Source organism: Phalaenopsis equestris, unplaced genomic scaffold (genome assembly GCF_001263595.1).
Source record: "Phalaenopsis equestris unplaced genomic scaffold, ASM126359v1 Scaffold000188, whole genome shotgun sequence".
NCBI lineage: Eukaryota > Viridiplantae > Streptophyta > Magnoliopsida > Asparagales > Orchidaceae > Phalaenopsis > Phalaenopsis equestris.
In genome coordinates, this window is record NW_018164630.1 from 830,151 (window position 1) to 852,491 (window position 22,341).

The following is a 22,341-nucleotide window of genomic DNA, read 5'->3' on the forward strand; positions in this document are numbered from 1 at the left end:
CCCTCGTGGGGTAAAGACTTCTTTGTTGTTGTTGTTGTTGTTGTTGTTGTTGTTGATAAAAAATTTAAAAAACAACTTCCCACTTACCTGCATAGGACACATATTTAACAAAAGAAAAATTATAGTTCAGTCCACCCGCAGGAAGTGAAGACAAAGGATTTATCCCCTTGTTTCATTCGAGCCGAATGAACAAGCCACACGAGAGATTGAGATAGGAGTGAGTGTAGGAGAAAAAAGGAAGAGAAAGAAGAAAAGGGAAGTCGAGTGGTGCGATTCCTTCAGATAGGATGACGATAGCGAAAAGGGAGCAAGCATGCCATGTGTGGGAAGTGCGTCCACTTCCAGTGCAAGGGAGAAAGGGAAGCCAAGTGGCTTCGCCCACATACGCATGAGGCTTTCTGGATGGAAAAAATATTAGGTCATGACTCTGGATGCATCCGAAATCCAATGGTGGGGCTCCAAGTGTTAAGTGAGCCCCACAAATTTTAACACTGACCAATCTTAGTATATTGCGGTGGGCCCACTTGACACGTGACGCCCCACCATTGGACCGGACGCAAATTACGTCCGGAGTTCGGATGTAATATTTGCTCTTCTACACGAGGGAGCTGCCCTCCTGCGTGAGGGTAACACTCGATCGAGCATTACAAGCTCAAGGGAATGGAGGGAAACCGAGTAGCCCTAATTACTTGTGTGGCATTTTCAGCACAAAGAAGAACCGGGCAAGCCTTGTGTGCTCTGAGCATAGGAGCGGGCAAGGCAACGAGAAATTGAGAAAGAATTGGGGCTTTAAGTAAGAAAATTGAAACCCAAGGTTAGGGCTTCTATTATTTTATTCTTTATTATGTTAGAGAAATTTATGTCTAGTTATTTGAGCTGAAATCAAATAAAACCCTAAAATCTAATTGTCAACTTTTTTTAGAAATGGATAAAGGGACTATTGAAATCAGGAAAGGAGAAAATTTCATGTACAAAGTCAAATGTTATTTTCCTAATTTGTATTAAATTAAATCCTAAGCTTTAAAGTCCAAATTAAATAACTACTATTACAAGTATATTTAAAGAAATTTAGGAAAGACATTTACTAAAAAATTTGAAAAGATAAATTACTTCAATATGATATGTTATTGTATGAATTAGTACTAATTGACCAAATATCTTAATATTAAAACAAAATGTGGCTAAATTATTTAATTTGAACTCTAACGAGGAGAAAGGTAATTTGAATATTCATATGTACATGTAAATTAAGTAAATTTCAAATGAATATATCTAAATAATAATAGAATGGTAAGACTTAATATGACAAATGAATAAAATTGATAAAGCTATATTGTTCTTATAGGTGAGCGAAGAGACTAATTTCATTTATGAAAAAAGCATAAGACTACATCAAACAGGCGTTAAATATGTTTTTATTTTATAATAGTTTTATTTATAATAGTTTTATTTATTTATGAAATTAATTGCAATTTTTTTTTACTGCTTTTAGTAGTTCAAATGCAAATTTCATGTTTTTAAATATTAAATAAAATAAAAATAATAAAATATGATATGTGCATGCACAAGTGAAATCGCCCCTCGATAGTACTGATAGGAGAGTATTGTATTGATGAATGTAAAATGATAATGAAATAAAAAAATGAAAATTGTTGTCATACATTTTTGATGAATTTTGAAAAATGTTAAATATCTATTTTTAGTATATGTAGATGACTCCCACCAAAAAAATGATTTTTTTATTATTTCAATTTTTACTGCTTACGATCATTTTACTGTTTATTGTGTTACTAAATATTTTAAAATGAGTATTATTGTAATTTAGAAATATTTTTACCTACTGAATATGTTATCTCATACCTTTGGTTGTTAATGTTTTTAAGAAAAATCTGCTATAGAATAGATAGATTCTAAAGAGTATATGTACACATGACGAGGAGCACAGGGAGTTAAATAGAATCTTTAATTTTTAGTTTTCTTTTAGTTATAAAAGTTTTAAATATGAACGAATATTTATAGATTAAAGTTGTGTAATAGAATGACTCATTTATATGTTGGATGCTTTTGTTTAATAAATAAAACTGTTCTGGATAGTTTTGCTTTTGTCCCTTCCTGCCTTAGTATTTCAAGCTTATTGGCCGGGTTGTGACAAGAGTGATATCAATGCCCAAGTATAACACTAGTAGGATGATGATAGTTACTAAAAGAGGCATTTAAATAGCAATTCTAATATTAATTAATGTAATTATAAAATTTTGATATCTCAAGCAATGAATATGAATCAGGAGGATACCGATTAGAGAGGTTAGAACTGATGAACAACATCTGGCTCCACCAACACTTTTTGATCTCCCATCCAGTATTATTAGTGTCCCCATAGAAGCATTTACTTAGATAATGACATGATTGATTCAAGGTTCTCAAATCCAAACCGAAGGTAATGGAATATCGTCGATGGATAAATATCTAAAGTTCTAAGAAATGAGACCACCTCTCTTTTCAAGAACAGAAGAGCCAGTGGAGGTCGAAAACTGGCTATTGATGATAGAATAAAATCATTAACATCATGTCTTGTGTTGAGGAGAGAAGAATTACATTTGTCGCTTTCTCTATCGAGGGAGAAACAATACGATGGTAGCTACTAAAAAAAATTTTGAGGACGACACAACAATTTAATCCAATAGGAGGATTTTGTGAAGACCTTCCATGATTGGTTTGTACCTCTCTCAGTCGGAAGATAAATGCAGGATAAATTCATCAGGCTGGTGCAAGGAGATCATTCTATTATGCAATATGAGGCTGGGTTCACAATGTTGTTTAGATCTGCACCACAACTAATCTCGAATGCAAAAAAAAATCGTCAACGTTTTCTATTTGGATTAAAGGATATCATCAGACAACCTTTAATTCCTTTGGGCATTGAAGATTACTCAGTCCCAGTGGAGAATACGAGGAGGGTAGAGATCAACTTACTGGCTGCGCGAAGACATGCTGATTTTTTTAAAAAGAAGGGAGATGAGAGGTCTAGATCTGGGCAAGCTACCCAATTGGTTCAATCTAAACATATTAGCTTGAAAAAGCTTAAATCCAGTAGCAGGCAATAATAGTGTAGCCATTTGTGCCAAGTGTGTGAAGGTACACAAACGAGAATGTCTATTTGGCACCAACAATTATTTTTGGTGCCATCAACCAAGACATATTGTGATATCCTACCTTACCCGGGCCAACGACTCCCGGTTGATACTAGAGCTCGTGTTCCACCTTCAAATAGAACTTTTGCCAGACAAAAGCCAATTGAGTCATCAGGAACAACTCCGGCTCTGCGTCAGACCAGCCAAGGTGTATCCAAGGTGTACAACCTTGAGTACATGCACTGACTTAGCAAGAAACAAATTATTTGTCTGATTCATTACATGTATTTCTTTCACTTTATTTAATTTTGCCAATCTTTATTTATTTTAAACAATTATATTCTTTTCATTATAGGTTTGATATATATCCAAAATAAATTAGTCAGAATTTTATTAACACTAGAGTATCACATTTATTTATTTATTAAGAGTTTGTCAGATCATAATGAGTTGACTCATTCAGGATGCCTGATGTCTTATCAGTCATTCTGTCTAATGGGTCTCGCATAAAGGTTGATAGAAGTTGTGTAAATCTAACAATCTGTCATAGAAGCTTAAAGGAGAATTTGGCAGTGTTACCACTAAATGACTTTGAAGTGATCCTAAGGATGAATTAGCTATCCAATCACATTGCAGCTATATATTACCCTAAAAAGTTAGTTAATTTCAAAATCCCTGTTAAAAAAGAATTCAAATTTGTGGAAGATAGAGAAATCCTAATGATATACAATTTAAAGGCCTTCAAACTATTAGCAAAAAATTATCAAAATTTTTTTAGCTCAAGTCATGAAAGAGTTAAAAAAAATTGTAGAATATACCAGTAATAAAAGAGTTTGCAAAAGTCTTCTTAGACGATTTATCAAATTTGCTGAAAAAAAGAGAGAGATTTCCCCATTGATTTGTTCATAACTGATTTGATACAAGGTGCAAAACCAGTAGCAAATATACCCTATAGGATGACAATCAAAGAACAGTAAGAATTAAAGTTAATTGCAGAACTTGTTGGAGAAAGAGATTTATCAAGATATGTACGTCCAATTTGGGAGCTCTAGTTGTTTTAGTTAAGAAAAAAGATTGAAACTTAAGATTAAGCATTGATTATCGAGAGTTAAATAAACTCAAAATAAAAAATAAGTACCAGTTGTCAAGGATTGATGAGCTTTTTGATTAATTGGAAGAGGTCTCTGTGCTTTCAAAGATTCATCTGCGATCATGTTGTTAACTTAAAAATAAAGAAGATGACATAACTAAGACAACATTCAGTACCCGATATGAGCATTATAAATTTATGGTGATGCCTTTAGAATAAAATTTTTAAATTATTTATGAATAGATTCCTAGTTGTGTTTATCGATGACATTTTAATCCTTTCCAGAGATAAAAATCATTACATAGATCATCTTTGCATAATTCTACGAGAACTAAAGGATAACCAATTATATGTCAAGTTATAAAAGTGTGAATCTTGGTTAAGCATAGTATTTTTGGGACATGTCATTGGCAATGCAAGTATCTCGGTGCACCAGAACAAGGTTAAAGGGATAACTGATTGGTGCAACCAATCACTTACAAAAAACCAAAGTTTCATAGGTTTGACAGGCTATTATAAGAGATTTGTTGAGGGTTCTCTCAAAACACAATACATTTATGCATATTAACTAAGAAGACAATGAAATTTGAGTGGAAAGAATGTTGTGGGGAAACTTTTCGGAAATTGAAGATGTGCTTGATGATCCCTTTGGAGACAAAAAGCTTCCAGATTTATAGAAATCTTTAGGACTTGGGTGTGTGTTCATGCAACACAAAAAGCTAATGCTTATGCCTTTAGACAATTGAAGAGTCATGAGCAGAATTATTCGACAAAACATTGAGCTAACATTTTTATTTGCTTTGAAAATATTGAGGCATTATTTATATGGAATCAGGCGTGAAATGTTTGCAGATCACCAAGTCTTGAAGTATATTTTCACATGGAAATAAACTAAATTTAAGACAAAAGTAATAGCTTGATCTCATTAAAGACCATGATATAGATATAAATTATCATCCAAGAAAAAAAAATGTAGTGACATTTGCATTAAATGAAAAGACAGGCAACAATGCAAATTGAGTAATTACACACCCATAAAAACTAATTAAAGATATGAAGCGTTTGCGCTTATCTTTAATTGCACCAAATGATGAGAGTTTTGCAATATTAAATCAAATGTTTATTTAGCCAACCTTGAAGAATAAAATAAGAGTTGCATTGCCATATGATGCAGAGTTTCAAAAATATTAGACTAGGTGAATTCAGGTCAAATGAAGAAATATGAGACCGATGAAAAAATATATCCGAGATACAAAAATAAAATTTATATTTCTCATGTGCATCATTTACGGAAAGAAATTTTGCATGAGACACATTATTCAAGATACACAATACATCCAGAAAGCAATGAGACGTATCAAAAGCTTAAAGGGCTATTTTAATATCCAGGGTTGAAGCACAGTGTAGTAGAGTTCATGATAAAATGTCCAAACTTGTCAGATGGTTAAAATTGAGCATTAAAAGCCTAATTTAATTGTTAGAACTATTGCCTATATCACAATGGAAATGAGAAGCCATTGCTACGAGTTTTGTGATTGTATTATCTAGATCAAAGCAAAATCATGATACTATTTGGGTGATTATTGATCATTTAACCAAGTTTTCATATTTCTTGCTTGTCAGACAGATGAATTTTGTTAATAAGTTGACCAGAATTTATCTAGATGAAATTGTGCGACTGCAGGTAGTCCCAAAGTCCATTATTTCACATCAAGATAGTAGATTGATATCCAAAAAATGGAATAAAGTTCAAGTGGCTTTCGATACATAAGTAACGTTCAATATAATGTTTCATCCACAAAAAGATGGCCAGTCAGAAAAAAACAATATAAATCTTAAAGATTTGTTTAGACTTTGTGTGCTTGATTTCAATGGAAATTAAGAAATGCATATATCTCTGATAGACTATTATTGATATGACTCATTATGAGGCCCTTGAATGAAAGAAAATACAAAACACATCTTTGTTGGGCAAAAATTGGTGAATTGAATATAATTGACACCAAGTCGGTTGACAAAGTTACTAACAAAATCAGGTTGATTCGTGATAGACTAATAAATGTTCAATATAGATAGAGAAAGTATTATGATACTAAGTACCGACCAGTGAAGGTTGAGACAACTTATTTTTCTAAAATTCAGTCCCATGAAAGGTATTAAACAAATTGAAAAGTCTAGGAATTTGAGTCCAAGGTATATTGGCCCATATAGCTTTTGGAGAAGATTGAGAAAGTGGCGTATACCTTATCAACACATGAACAGAGGAAATAATGTGTTTCATACATCTTTGTTGTGGAAGTATACTGTTGATGAGGCTAGCAAGCTTGTCACAGAACTCATAGACATTCAACTTGATCTGACCTTTATAAGAGAACATAAAAATTATGGAATATGATATGAGGCAACTCAAAAATAGATAGCTTCTTTTTGCCCGTGTATTGTGGGGTAGAAAGAGATGCTATAGGGGAGAAGAAATCAGAAATGAAAAAGATATTCACCTATTTTCAATTGAGGTATGAAAGATGTTCTTATACTTTAAATTTCGAGGACGAAAATTCTATAAGAAGAGGAGATTCAAATAATTAACTTTTAAAGATTTTAAATAACATAAAAAAAATTTTCCACTTATCTACATACGACACCTACACAACAGGTGCCATTCAAACATTTCCCACACCGCGCACAGAAAGTAAAGAAACGTGGATTTATCCTCTTGTTTCATTTGAACTAAACGCACAAGCCACACGAGAGATCAAGATAGAGGGAACGAGAGTGCAGAAGAAGGAACGAGGAGAAGGAATAAAGATAAGGCGTGAGTGAAGGATAGGTTAGTCGAGTCGGGTCAATTCCTTCACATAGGGTGACGATCGATTTGGATGACCAATGGCGAGCAGCAAGAAGGGAGGTTAGCCGACAAGCCTCATGCAGGAAGTGCATCCACTGTGCGAGGGAGAAAGGGAAGCTGAGCTGCTTCTCACACATAGACATGAGGCTTTCTGCGCGTGGGAGCTCGAACAATTCACGAGAGGCCCTCATGTGTGAGGGAGACACTCGATCGAGCGTTTGTGAGCTCAAGCGAATAGGGGGAAATCAAGCAACCCTCCTAAGTGATGCAACATTTTATGCACTGAGAAGCATCTAGTGAGCCCTTCGTGCTCCAAGCAAAGGAGTGAGCAAGGCAGCGGGAAATTGAGGAAGATTTGAGGCTTTAAGAAATTCGAAATCGAATTTTATTTATTCTTTATTATGTTAGAAAAATTTATTTGTAGTTATTTGGGCTAAAATCAAAGAAAACCTTAATATCTAATTGTTAAAATTGTTTAATTGAAAGGGAACTGTTGAAACCAGAAAAGGAGCAAATTTCATGTACGAAGTTCAATACCAACATTTAAATGTTTAAATTAATCAAACGTTTAAAAGTCTAAACTAAATTACTACTATTACAATCATATCAGAAAAAAAGTTTAAGAAAGACATTTACTCAAAAATTTAGAAAGATAAATTACTTCACTGTGATATGTTATTACAAGTATTAGTATTGATTGACCAAATAACTTAATCTTTAAATAAAAAAACATGGCTAATTCGCTACAAGTATTCTAGTGTCACTTTGTTTCCCTGCCAAGAATTTTGGGATCATATATTAGTTATTCTGATTCTAATGCTAATGCCATCTCATGATGTCAACATTTAGTCCGTTATTAATCCCTCTAGCTTCTAAGGCTACCTTCATCACGTCATCCTCTTCTTTCTTAGCAACAGTAGATTTTTGCTCTTTCCTTGATGTTCATTGTGGCGGTTGTGCTCAATCCCTTGATTTATGCTAAATAATTTTATATACTTCATATTTCATGAGAGCCTCTTCAAATCCCAACTCATGCAAATATTTCTCCTAAAACCTTGATTAATCCCACATTGAGATCATCTCCTTTCTCTTCTGATTCTTGACGCTTGTAAAGTTTATCCTCGTCCTCTCCCTCCCCCTCAGTTGGTTGTGCCTCTTCCCCCTCATCCTCCATGTTCTTTTGTAGAAGTTATTCAAGCTCCAAATGTTGGACATAGTTATTCAAGATCCAATTGTTGGTTGTACCTCCACCACATTGAGATCATCATGATCCAAGTGTTGTTAAGTGAGAAGTTTCTCCCCCTCACTTCAAAAGTCCTCACTTTTCGTCCATCAAAATTTAGAGACTATTCAACATAAACAACCTACATCATTTGAGGACAAGCTTACTCCTCTTTTCTCATGAGAAAATTTTTGTGCTTGCTAATCCTTCCACCCACTCAAGTACTGGAAAATTTTCTATGCATTACCCTAGCATGAAAGCACTTCAGAAATTTATGGTTGATTTACAATTGATATGTTACTATTCTGTAGGTCTCATTGACTCATTAAGTCATCCCAATCCTTCTTTGGATGCAGAAAATACCTGACTCTTCTGACGATATTCTGATTATATAAATTGCCTCCCAATGTGTATGTTAACATCATTCCCCATTTTGATTGCTCTATAGAGCATCTAACACTCCAGTTTGGATCTCATTCCTATGGCTTCAATTACATTATTCTCCTTTGCTTCCGCTTTTAGAAAACCAGATGGACACTGTAATAACTAATTTTACTAGGCCCACTAAGGCCAAAGCTTCTATGCAATTGGACGTTACTACATGTTTACATAAAAGATATGTATTGACCAACCTTCTTCTAGTTATTGGGGCTAGAAAACATACCATCATATTATTCCTATTGTTATAGTCTAGCACAAATTCCCTTAGTGTTTTAGAGCTCATTTTGATTTGAAAAATCCTCAATTTTAATTGAAGAAAATTGCGCCTGATATTCATATTAATCTTTCAAACAATTTGATGAAGATTCCCCCTCATCTGTTCAGGTCTGTTTGCATTACTTGTGCAAGGCTTGGATGTTCTACAGGGAGTAATGGTTGATGTTCCAGCCCTCTAACCCCTGAATGATGATTACATAATCAAATGTTAATTTTATCATCGAGAATACGCCGCAATTTAATGAAACATGTCAACTTCTCACTGGTGAACAAAAAGATATTTAGAGTCCACCCTCTAGTGGATAAAAAAAAAAAAAAAATTTTAAAACCGCAAGGGGCAAAAATCAAATGAAAATCTATCTACACCACTCTCCTATTGTTATTGAACTTCATGTTACGCAACCCAAATAAAATCTGTATATCTATTTTGTCATATATATTTTGTTTTGCTCTAATTCCTAAAGCACTCTTCTCTTTAACTAGTCAATGATAATGGCTTCCAAGAAAAAGGTGATAAATCGATGCCATAGTGTATCAAACATTGAAGAATCTTACTTTGGATCTCACTAATTCTTGTAATATATCTTTCAACATATTGAATTAATTCTCCAAGCATTTTTTTGCCAAATATTCAAATTTGACACATGATTTTCAATTAAGACCAGAGTTTTTTTTTCAAATTCATCATTACAACAAGCCAATTACTATAAACTTCATTGACATATATATTCTATATATCATATCTCTATTCATTGGATTGCTTAAAAGCTTTGTTCATCATGATAACGTCACTATTTACCATCACGCTTTAATGGTTGGTGATAGAATATCAAATTAGCATTTATGAGAACAATTCATCATTGATTAGATTAGTTGAATCAATTTAATTTAAAATTAGCAGTTCGATAGTATATAGAAAATACAAATCATTACATTGAACTAGTAAACTATATCATATATATATCATACGCACCTCTTGTTTAACTTGAGAAGCCAAACGGCTAGCCAAAATTGAATCAGCAAGTTTCTCGAGAGAAGCATCCGAACCTGAAAAAGAGCATGGGCATGCAAAGTTCAGTGAACCTTCTAAACACTGCTTAGAAACTAAGTTAAGGCTTTTGTTGAGCTCTTTCATTTGATTATTTTGAAAAACTTCAAAAAAAGACAACAAAGCACAGGATTTCTTAATTAATTGAAGCAAACCTAGGCAAAAAAATAAAAAAGAAAATCTCAATTAATTGAAGCAAAATAGACCTAACAAAATGCATCTTGGCAAACCAAAATGTGGAAAACTGTATTTAACCTCTGGAATTGGAAAAATAAAAAAAAAAGGAAAATTCCATGGTCGTATAGTTCCCCCTTTACCAGCGTTTGCATTTGTCAGAGCAACTTTCTGCGAAGTCCCTAGTCTTAAAGTGGAAGATTTCTTTCTTGTCACTTAAAGAGTTTTTTTAGCGTTTTTCATCTTCAAATTTTGCATTCAAGTTTGGGCATTTGTATCAGTGAGAATGAGTTGAGAACATTAAAATGAATTTCGCAATTGCGATCACACCTCAAAACACATTTTTGGTCAATTTTTACCACTGATGAGGTTCTAGTTATGATCCATATTGACAAACGCCATATTTTATCAGGGGAGTTTTGATCCTAATTTCATTCATAGTCGCTTGATCATAAAATGGTTGTCTTTTAACTTAGTATATTGTTGCATGCTAGATGATTCATGGCGATAGAAGGCAAGCATATTATCTCAGAGTTGCAAGAAAACCCACACATATAAAGATAAGAGAAACAAAAAAAGACAAGATTATTTTGGAAAACCGGAGAATGACAATAAGCATGGAGCCTATCCCAAATAATTTCACTAAATCTTAGTCAATAATTATGAAGGATGCCCTTCACCATAATTGGAAAAGGAACTCATATAATGTGATAAACAAACCATTAAATATATGTGAAAAAATTTGAGAATAGAGCAGAATACTTTCATTGATAGGAGAAGAGTTATAAATACACATTATAAAACTAAATAAAAGGAAAGACATAAATTTAGAAATAGAATACATCGAAAATATATAATATGAAAACGAAAGGAAATAAGGGCTAATAATAACTGCAGCGAAAATATGTTATTAATTCTAATAAAGGTTGAGGAAGATTCTTGGTAAGGATATCTGCTAATTGACCGCTGGATGAGACAAATGAAACACAAATCACACCCAAATTAAGCTTCTCCTTAATAAAGTGCCGGTCAATCTCTACATGCTTGGTGCGATCACGCTGGAACATATTATAAACAATGCTAATGACGGCTTTCTTATCACAAAACAACTGTAGAGTAGAGGTCGACATACGTAATTCTCATAACATGATGCGTAATTAGAGAGCTTCACAGATACCCAACTACATATAGCAAAACTCGACTTTAGTACAACACCTGGCCACAATCGGCTGCATTTTATTTTTCCACATGATAAAATTTCCCCCCACAAATGAGCAATATTTCAAGGTAGATTGTCGATCATGGACAGACTCGACCAATCAACATTCGTATAAATAACAATAGAACAAGTGGTGTGGTGCGAAAAAAACAAAATTAAGTCCAATGTGTTTTAAATAGTGAAGAATACTATGGATAACTTTGAGATGGTGCTCATAAGGATCATACATGAATTGATTCAAAATACCAAACACGTGAAAAATGTCGGTGCAAGTATGAGTGAGGTAAATGAGTTTCCTCACAAGACGGTGACGAGTCTTGTTCACTAGAACCATATTGGGAACATCATATAGTTTCTCATTGGGATCCATTAGGATAGCCATAGGTTTGCAGAGGAAAATGTTATTTCTGACAATAGGTCAAGCACATACTTGTGCTGAGACAGGAAAATGCCCCGAGATGACCAAACAACTTCCATGTCTAAGGAGTACTGGTGGACCTCAAATCTTTCATTTCAAAAGAAGTGGCAAGAATGCCTTTCCGAGACACTAATACTGGTAGATCGTCATCTGTGAGTACAATATCTTCATCTGAGACGATAAGGATAGCAATTTGGTCACTGAAGGAATGCCAAAAGAGGTAACTATGATCTAATTGTACTTGAGAAAATCCATGACCAACTATCTCCCTTTTGAGTTTGTCGAACCAGGCCCTTGGGGACTGCTTTAGTCTATAAAGGGGTTTCTGCAGTCGACACACTTGTCCCCGGGAGCAAATAAAGTCAAAGCCATGAGGGAGCCACATCTACACCTCCTTTGTGAGACCCTCATTTAGGAAAGCATTCTTGATGTCAAGCAGAAGCAAGGGCCAATCCAAATTCACACCAAGAGATAGCAGGACCTAAATGGTGATTAATTTAACAACCGAAGCAAATGTCTCATCATAGTCAACTTCGTATGTTTGTGAATAGCTTTTGGCGATCAACCATGCCTTATTACGTTCAAAAGATTCATCGGAGTTAAACTTGGTGCTAAAAATCTAGCGGCACGTCACTACTTTCTCACCTAGAGGAATATCTACAACATCCCACGTATGATTTTGTTGAAGGGCATTCATCTCATCTATCACTGCAGTCTTTTAGGAGAGATGTGCTAATGATGTCTCGATAATGGATGAGATTATAATCCTTCAGGGCAGTGGCAAACATTTTGTAGGTCATTGATAAATATGGAAAGAGATAAATTTTGTCATTGAATAAAGAGAACTTGGTTGGAAAAACTCACCCCCTCATTCAAAGTATGGTTAGTGTTGGGGATGTCGCCCGGAGTTGTTTCCAGGTGCTATAAAGAGGCAGCAGGCTTCGAAGTAGGAGTGCGCCGAGTATAAAATCAGAGGGTGAGAGGAGATTTTGGTTGTTTAGTAGGTGGCAGATCTAGAGGGATAGAAAGCTCTTTGGATATTGTGGTTGGAGAAATATCCACTGGAGTAAATTAAGGAGCAGTATCCAAGAAATCTAGCTCCCTCTCACATGAAACAATGATAGGGAAGTAGGGGATACTTTCAACTGGAGTCAATTAAGGAGCAGTATCCAACAAATCTAGCTCCCTCTCATATGAAACAATGATAGGGAAGTAGGGGATACTTTCAAAGTAGAAGACAACGACAATCCCATAGAGTTTATTTGTGATATGAACTGATAGCCTTTTTGAGTGAAAGGAAAAAAAGATGCCAAATTAGATATCTCATCAAAAGAAAAGATGAGTAGCTTTTGATAAGTTGGTGCAAGAACATTTGTGGTTAGTTATTAAGTATGACTAAAAAAATGGACATCTAATGGGCCCAATTTTTTGGAAATCAACCATAGTTCTGAACCTACCAACTGAAATATTAAAAATGATAATATTAGTAAAATTTTGGGATATGAGCACTAAAAATTCACTTAGACAAGTCCAATTGATTTAAAATAAGAAATAAAGCAATCTTCTTATCATAGATGGCATGACTTGCAGGTAGTTTATGCACACACTTGCTTGCAAACATAAGAAATCATAAACATAATGGAAACTAACACATTTCAATAAGTAGGACAGCAAAATTTGGAACTAAGTCCTTCAATAAGTAAATGTCACATTGTTTTGATTACCAAAGTTAGCAATTGCTGAAGATACTTCATTTTCAGTGAAGCCCATTCGAAGTAGGTAGAGCGTCCTATCCATTGTTCCAAAGAGAGCTTCAGTAGTAGAAGCCTACCAAAAAACCAAAATAATATTAGCAAGTACTACAAAAGTGCAAGGAATAGAAAGCATCAAGAATGACCATGGAACAAACATTAAAAATGTGATATAATAGTGATTCTTAAAAATAAAATGTTATGTGGGTGAAAGAGTAATACTATCTCATAAAAAAACACAGTTTGCTACAAAAACATCTTGAAATTTAGTTACTAAAAAACAAACATTAGAAGTGTAACGTCCCCTTTCCACTTATCGGGAGATGAATCGAAACGTCGAATAGAGGGGGAAGAGGAAACAATGAGTCGAAAAACCAAAGAGGGGGGCAGGGAAATGAGGGGATCAGAAGCTAAGGAGACGAGTGCGCTTATAAAACGAAGCGGCCAGGGAAATTTACTTACCTGTAGAAATGAAAGAAGTGACGTCACTATCTAGCGCAGGTGGGGCATCGTCAAGCTAAGAAGAGGCGAGAGCTCTCGGCGTAGGTGCCGAGTAAGGAAGGAAGAAAAGGAAGGAAGAAGAAACCTGTAGAGGGGAGGAGGACGCCGCGAAAGGAGCATTTGATGAGCGAAGGCGTGACACTAGAGTTTTCACCTAGCAAGTGACAACGACAGACAACGTCAATGTTGAGCAGAAGAGGCTAGACAAAGGTGATGTCTGGTGTGATTGTTGAACGAGGCGATGTGAGGAAGAAGACACGTGCGAAAAAGCCGAAGCTAAAACCGCGTGTTTGGCATTCGATTGAGGAAGGTAAGTAAGTTTTATAATTTTAATTATGTGATAAGAAATTTATATATATATATATATATGTAATAACATAATCAATAAAATTAAATATTAATATGAATAACATGTTTATTTTAAGCTTTCAAATTTAAAGGAGTCAACATCGAGACAAATCAAATAGCAAATTAATCGGCAATCAATGTGAATACTTGTACCTTTAATCTATGGTAATATTTTGGTTCTCTAATTATTTATACATTAGTAGATAATGATATTTGCACAAACTTTATTTTGATTTAAATATTTTCTTTTATTGGTCACATTGTTAGAAGTGCTTGTAGTTATTTAATATCATACATTGACGTATGTTATATATAATATATTGAATTGAATGCGACGAGGAACATGAATGATATATTTATGTTGATTGTTTGTATGTGCATGAAGAACTATGATGGGGTCACCCTTTGATGGTACGAGTGGGCAACACTAAGGTATCAATACACGTATATGAAAAGAGATATTGATATTTACGTATCTTATTTGACATAATTTTTAAACGGATCTCCTATGATGATTGTATAGATATAAAATGATATTTGTATGCTATTGATATAATATGATTAGTTGATAGCATGTTAAATATTTATATTAATTTATTAAAAGGTTTCATTGACATGCAACTTGTTTTTTTTTCCTTGTAATGTTGTAACTTAGGAGTATGAGTATTCAATAGCTCGTTTAGCTCACAGTGACCCGGGAGCTTTCTGCTCAAAATACTGTAGCAGATATAGTACAGCAGACACAGTTACTGTAGTTGCTAAAGTAACTATGGATCCTTCTTGTCTTTTTAGTTTCCCCCTTTCTCCTTTTCACTCTCTTCCATAAAGAGTCTCCTCCTAATTCATTTCCTACCTTATCTATCACCTTCCACTTCTATCCTATTTCAAATTCCTTCCTTTTTCATCCCATCCCCTTTAATACTTGCCTAAACTATGTACTAATCTCTCCTATTTATAAGTGATGTTTTCTAAAAACCAGACAATTTTTGGATGAGTGGAGAATTTTGAGTTTTGACTTTGAGGCGTTCTTCCGCTATAGGGGTTGTACCCGACGATGAGTAGGTGCTTTGGCTTTAACTCGTCCGAGCTAATGACTGTCTCCAAGGGCCCGAGAGCCCGGGTGGTGCTCCGGTCGTAGCTCGACTTTGAGAAGACGATCTTTTGCAGCCCTCTTAGACTCCGCTTCCAGCAACTGCCAACCATTTACAGGCTTCTGATCCGCTACCCATCGACTGTCTGCCCTTTCCACTTGTTGTTGCCTCACCTTTTTGCTCCCCAAAACTTGTTATACACTCCCTGTTTTCCCCTACTGTCATCACTTTCACAACACCCTTTCGGCTACTGTACCCTCAATCCAGCCTCCCTTTGTGCCCGTCTCCTCCAACCAATCCCTCGACCTGCTACCCAGCCACTGTCCACCACCATAGGGTGTCTCCCGTGTTTGTATTTTTGTTATTCCCCTATTATCAAGAGTTGGTGTTTGTAGTCATTTTGAATTTCAGCAATAAAATTATCATTTTCTATTAAGATTTGGGACTTTTTTCTTCGGTATCATTTAGCATCAAAGTTAGCCAAATCCTAGTTATATCCTAGGGTTTCGTGGATCCGCCTTTACCCAAATCACCCCTACTAAAATCTTTCTACACTAAAAGCTTCGACGAATGAGGTCAAAGCTTTCCCAACACCAGAAGATTGAAATGGGAGCTTTCCGCCCGCGTTACTGTAGCTGCTACAGTACTGTGGATCCTTCTTGTCTTTTAGCTTCCCTTTATCTCCTTTTTCACTCCTTTTCATAAACAGTCTCCTCCATATTCATTTCCTACCTTATCTACCACCTTCTACTTCTATCCTATTTCAAATTCCTTCTTTTTTCATCCCACCCCCCTCTTTAATTCTTGCCTAGTCCATCTCCTAATCTCTCATATTTATAGGTGTTGTTTTCAGAAAACCAAACAGCTTTTGAATGAGTGGAGAATTCTAAGTCTTGCCTTTGAGCATTCTTCCCCACCGGGGGTATACTCGACGACAAGGTGCTTCAGCTGTAACTCGTCCGAGGTGGTGACCGTCTCTAAGGGTTCGAGTAAAACTCCGCTATAGCTCGACCCCGACGAAATATTTATCCTTCCGCAGCCCCGTCCAACCCCACTTCTACTAACCGCCAACCATCTCTAGGCCTTTGATACGTTGCCCGCCGCCGTCCACCACTTCCACTTGTTGCTGCCACCTCCCTACTCCCCAAAACCTGTTGTCCACTCCCTGTTTTACCCTGCCGCTGCCCCTAAGTCTGTGTCCAGCTGCCATCAACCTCACAGCACCCCACCGGCTGATATACCTTCATTTCAGCCTTCTGTTACACCGGTCTCCCCCAACCAATCCCTCAACCTGCTGCCCAGCCACAGTCCACCGCCCTCACCGCAACCCTAGGGTGTCTTCCTTATTTGTATTGTTGCTATTCTCCTATTATAGAGTCGTCATTTGTAGTCCTTTTGAATTTCAACAATAAAATTATCATTTTTTATTAAAGTTTGGACACCTTTTCTCCGATATCACACAGTTAATTTAAACTAAATTTTCAGGTTAATTTAATTGATTACAAGATATACGATAAAAAGAAAATTATAGAAGACCCGAACAAACATAAACGATGTAATTTGAAATATATTGCTTTAATAAAATTTACTCAGTGGCTCTTTCATTTGTAAAATTATATTTATTGAGAATCAATATCATAAATTTGATTTCCACCATCTAATCATCTGTTTCCGTCTTGGTTAATTCCAAGCCATGACCGAGTCGAGACAAAAAGTGCAGCAAAGTGATGTATTAGCCTTACAAATTGCTTGTCTATGACATGTTGGCCCACAGAAAAGCACAAGTCACACCACTTCACCACATTTTATCATAGCACTATATGTTTAGTGCCAGCTCAAACGAAATCTAGCCTTTTTGGTCACCAACTTCTATCATAGAATGCGCCTTGATGCCTCATCTTGACACCTTTTCGTCCCACACTGTTCACACCTTCCGATCTCTAGTTAGTCTCTCAATATCATGAGTATTCTTGATGCTTAAGTACTTTTACATCACTTACATTATTTACAATCTTGATTTTATTCTAAATTACTACCAGATATGATTTGTGTTTCGACCAAGTAAATGATTATCGCAAGTAAATAACAATTGCATATATGACATACAAGTTATGAATGCTTTAGTTTGTAAAGTACTGCATCGCTTTGTGTTTTACACATTGAATTAAAAAAAATAAAAAATAAAAGAAAAAAAAACATTTTATTGGTTGTTGGGAATAGCATCATTCCCATTGTTTAGATCCTTACCCACAAACTTTCCATTGTGCTATGAAGCTTATGATTGCTTTGATCTTCTCGTTGATAAGAGCACGGACTAATACATAGTTAACGCTTTGGAGGTGGCTTAGATTTTTTTGAGCTGATGGTTGGGTTGCCCTCCAAAATATCTGTCTCGCCCCCAAGGGCATTTTGAAATCCAAAAATGAGGGTATTCAATTGTGCTATCATTTCATTCATCTTAGCACTAAGCAGAGAAAATTTAAGACCTTTAGCCTTAATTTATTATTGCATTTGTCGTTGTATACGAGTTAAGGAATTCACTCTAAAGACTTCTTTTGTCTCTTTTTCACTTATTGAAAAGAAATTGAGTTGTTACCCTTGCTCATAAGATCAAAAAGAATACTCTCCTGGAAGAGGGTGGATGTCATCCAACATGCTAGTGCTAGTGAGCACAGGTACCGTGCTAGCTTCTAGAACATTCAACCATGTATAATATTTCAATTTTCATGCTCTCTTTTTTTTCCAGCTTGAACCCCTAAGAAATGCCTCAAACGAACCTTTTGGCCTCAGCGAAGGTGCAATGTCTTCCTTAATTAAGCAAATTTGATCAGGAACTACTGTATGTGTGGGGGAGGGGGGAGGGTGGGGCGTTGGGGTTTGTGGTGTGGCGCTAATTCCACCATCTAAAAACAGAAGCACTCCCATAGTGTTGATATGAACGTCATTCTTAGGGGCGCACATTCTTCATCTATCTTTTCAATGGCATATTTCAAGTCATGCTTGGAAGTTCATTGCATGATTCACTTTTTCGCAAGACCTTTTCACAGCAGAATCTTGGGTTTGAGGCCCAAATGTTTTTGTCATGGTTTCCTCTTTTGATTTATCAACAATAATGTTCTCTTTTTTTATTAGTTGTCTTCTAAATTTGAATGATCATTGTTAGGGGATCTTCTAAATTTTCTGTTCCTCAGGGCCTCTATGGATCGTAATCCCTATTGCAAAGACTTCTCCCAAGGCTTCGGTTGACCCCACCACCTTAACCATTTTCATGGTTCAAATGCTACGAATGTTTTCCCCTTCACGTAACAACTCTTCACTTTTTTTAAAAAATAAAAATAAAAGAAGAATCCAGTAACACTTGGACAAAAACAACCATCATCTTTCTAAGACAAACATGCTCTTCCTCTGTTCTAATGAGGAGATCATGGTCCGGAAAAGCTAGTCTATATTTATCGTGCAAAATAGATAACAATGGTACACCTTCAACCAATAGAATAAAAATACAATAGAAAAAAAAAAGAGAAAAAACTACCTCGTCTTCATTGTCATTAGTAACTGATCCCAGCATTCCTTTGTTTTCATAGGACCCTCCATTTTGAGAAGCAATGATGAAGTCCACAAGCTCCGCTAAAGAAGAACTTTCACCTGAAACACAAACATAATAATTACGAGCAAAAATAAAATAAAATAAAATATCAAGTGTACACATCTAGTTGTCTGGATTAGGCTTCTCAATATCTAACACAACGAAGTTTTAAAAATTAATGATTTATGGAAGAACTACCATTGTTCTACCAGTTTAAAAGGAAGAGTAAAACCCCACGGCATGTGGCATCTCATATATGCTCAAAGTTCCAACCTTTTTTGAAGCAGACAAAATCAGCTATTTCTAACTTTTCCTAGCATATAAAGCATTAGAAATATAAATAATGGATCTTCTAGGGTAGATGCTGGTACTTATTGATGCGGTGGTGCAAATAATGCCCCAGGCAGGCAGAAAACGTCGTAGGCGTGGTGTAGAGGAAGCAGCGGGATGTCCTTCGACTGGACCAAACAGGTCCAACCCGAGAGGGCCGATTGGCTCTCTCATGAGGGATTGGTGTCTCCTTTCCATAGGGGTATCCAATCCTACGTATCTAGGGCTTATGGAAAGGAGACAAGACATAAAACATAAAAACACTCTTCTGCAGCCTTCGCCGCTGTCCCAGCCATTCAGAACCACTTAATCGCCACCTAGCCACTGTCCCATCCCCTCCAACGTGCTGCCATCACTGTTCCAATCTTCCATAGTCGTTGGCATCGCTGTTCCAGCTTTCCATCTTCGCGACCGCTGCTGTTCTAGTCCTCCCCCTTTGCCGCCATCATCCCGGAAAGCCATGTGACATTGATACTTGTTGTGTACTTGCTATCCGGAATCCAAAAAACTGTTGACATGTTGTTTTATGCTTGGGAATCCAAAAAACTGTTGACATGTTGCCAACCACCTCATCCACCACCCCGCCACCTTCCACCGCTCACAGATCACCACCACCCCCCAAGATCCACCCTAATTTATGTTGGATTGTTGAGTCTGCTATTATTTTCCTTTCAAATATGCCAGTTGTAATTGTATATTGGTTCTATCAGTAATAATATTTCTTTTTTCTATTATGATTTGAGTTAACTCCGATATTATTTGATATCAAAGCTGGCCTATCCCTAATCCTATCCTAGGGTTTCTAGCATCCACTAATACTCAACCCTATGCCCACCTAAAATAGTTCCTTCTCACCAAACATCACCCTTGCATACCTCCTTCCACCTACTCACACCCAAAACCTAGTCAATGCTGCCAAGAAGATAATTGACAGAAGCCTGATCAAGGGAAAAACACATGACCATTTATGAGAAATTCATTAAGAGGTTTTCAAGGGATTTTAAGGGAGGATATGCAGTGGGAAACCTGTCAATTACAACTGAGGCTTACCACCATTGGGAGGAGGCAATCTAGATGGGTCACTCGTAGCTACAATGGTATTTGCAAGATCATACGAATTGAGTGAATCTCGTCAACTATGGATGAAAAACCTCTATCTCCAAGCTATGACCTAAAATACATGATAAGCCATACTTTGAAGTAAATATATATTTGTCAAATTTTGACAGTCACATGAATCAGGATGAGTTCATCGAGTGGCTTTGGAATTTGGAATGTAACTTTGAGTGCCAGGACGTCCCACAGAACAAAATGGTGAAACTAGCTTCCAACAAACTAAAAAAAGTGCTTTATTTTGGCAGTATAATTTGAAGTACCCACGCCGACGTCAGGCAAAAGACAAGATCACTATATGGTCCGAGATTAAACGAGAGATGCAGTGTCGTTACCTATTAATTCACTAAAGACCAAATTTTCAAACCCCAACCACAAAAATAGCAAGACCACATCACCGGAAGACTACGCTCATAGGAATAATTCAACCCCAAGATCTTACAACCAAATAATTCAAACCCCACCCAAGAAGACACTATTTCCAAGTGGAAAATAGGTGGAAGCAAACAACATTTCCAAATTTGCCCTATCAGGAAGTGTTTCAAGTGTCGCAGACTTGAGCATGTTGAATCAGATTGCACAATCGAGAGAACAATCTCTTCAATTGATCAAGGAGCAGTTGAAGAAATTGACAAAAACACAATAGAGACAGAAGAGAGTGAGGAAACAAAAGAGGAGTACCAACTGCCAACCAACTAGGAAGAAAAGCAGTCGATTCCAATTGATCACAATAAAGAGATTTCAACTGAGTTGACAACATTTGTTCTAGAAGGTAATGAGTCTGATGTAATAGGTGTTCACGTAGAGTATGAGATTGTGGTGCCTTGCACTACATTTTTGCAAGCGTTCGAGGAAGCATCAATAGAATTGGCGTTGAATGTCATGATTTTGAAGCGTGGATACTTAAAACAGGGCAACTTCATATAAAAATATCTAAAAAGTTTCAAATATATAGACTACCTCCTAAGTTGTCGCTACTGAGGGAAGTTTAATTTGTCAAAGATAAGGAGATTTTGAGTTACTTCTGGAAGACAATAAAAAGTAATTTAGGTATTAAAATCAGTTCAGCAGTATGCCTTCAAACTGAGGATTAGACAAGATGGATGAACCCTAGTGTTGGGGATCACCTCAAAATCGTTGTAGGAAAGAATATTCTACATTGGGAACCATATCCTTTTTAAGAAGAAAATAATGTCTCTCATGAGTGGTTACATGTCAGTCTGGCTTAACTGCCAGAGATGCTCTAGAGTTGACCCCTCTTAAGAGTCTTTTTTATCGGACACATCCAGTCAGGTATGAGTAGAGAAGCATATTATATATTTACTTGTTCGGGATTTGACTTATGAGAATCTACATCTATATGCAACTCTGAACATAGGAATGTGTCTTCGAGTGTGAGGATGTCCCACCGGACAAAATGTTAAAACTAGCTGCTAGCGAGCTAAAGAAGAGTGCATTTTTTGGTGGCAAACTCTAAAGTACCTATGACAGCGTGAGAGAAAAGATAAGGTCACTATCTGATCAGAGATGAAACAGGAGATGCAGAGCCAATACCTACCAATTCACTATAGACGGGATGTTTAGACCCCAACTCCAAAAGTGGAAAGATCACGTCACCAGATGACCACCACATCTCACAGAAAAGATTGAACCTTTTGATCTTACAACCAGAGTACACCCAAGGAAAAATCTAAGCCAACCCGCACCTGAGAAGACACTAGTTCTAAGTGCAAAATAGGTGACACCAACAAGCATTC

General features: G+C 36.1%; 1 protein-coding gene across 4 annotated transcripts in view; it reads right to left on the minus strand.

The window, feature by feature from the left end:
- The window catches only part of LOC110022384 (probable inactive DNA (cytosine-5)-methyltransferase DRM3), a 61,304-nt gene that overhangs the window by 2,236 nt on the left and 36,727 nt on the right, over nt 1-22,341 (minus strand). For all 4 annotated transcript variants that reach the window (XM_020721293.1, XM_020721292.1, XM_020721291.1 and 1 more), the window contains exons 9-11: nt 19,088-19,200; nt 13,589-13,691; nt 9,979-10,052 (exon numbers count right to left, since the gene is read on the minus strand). In XM_020721293.1, the coding sequence (XP_020576952.1) occupies nt 9,979-10,052; nt 13,589-13,691; nt 19,088-19,200 (290 nt within the window). The remainder of the gene's footprint in view (nt 1-9,978; nt 10,053-13,588; nt 13,692-19,087; nt 19,201-22,341) is intronic.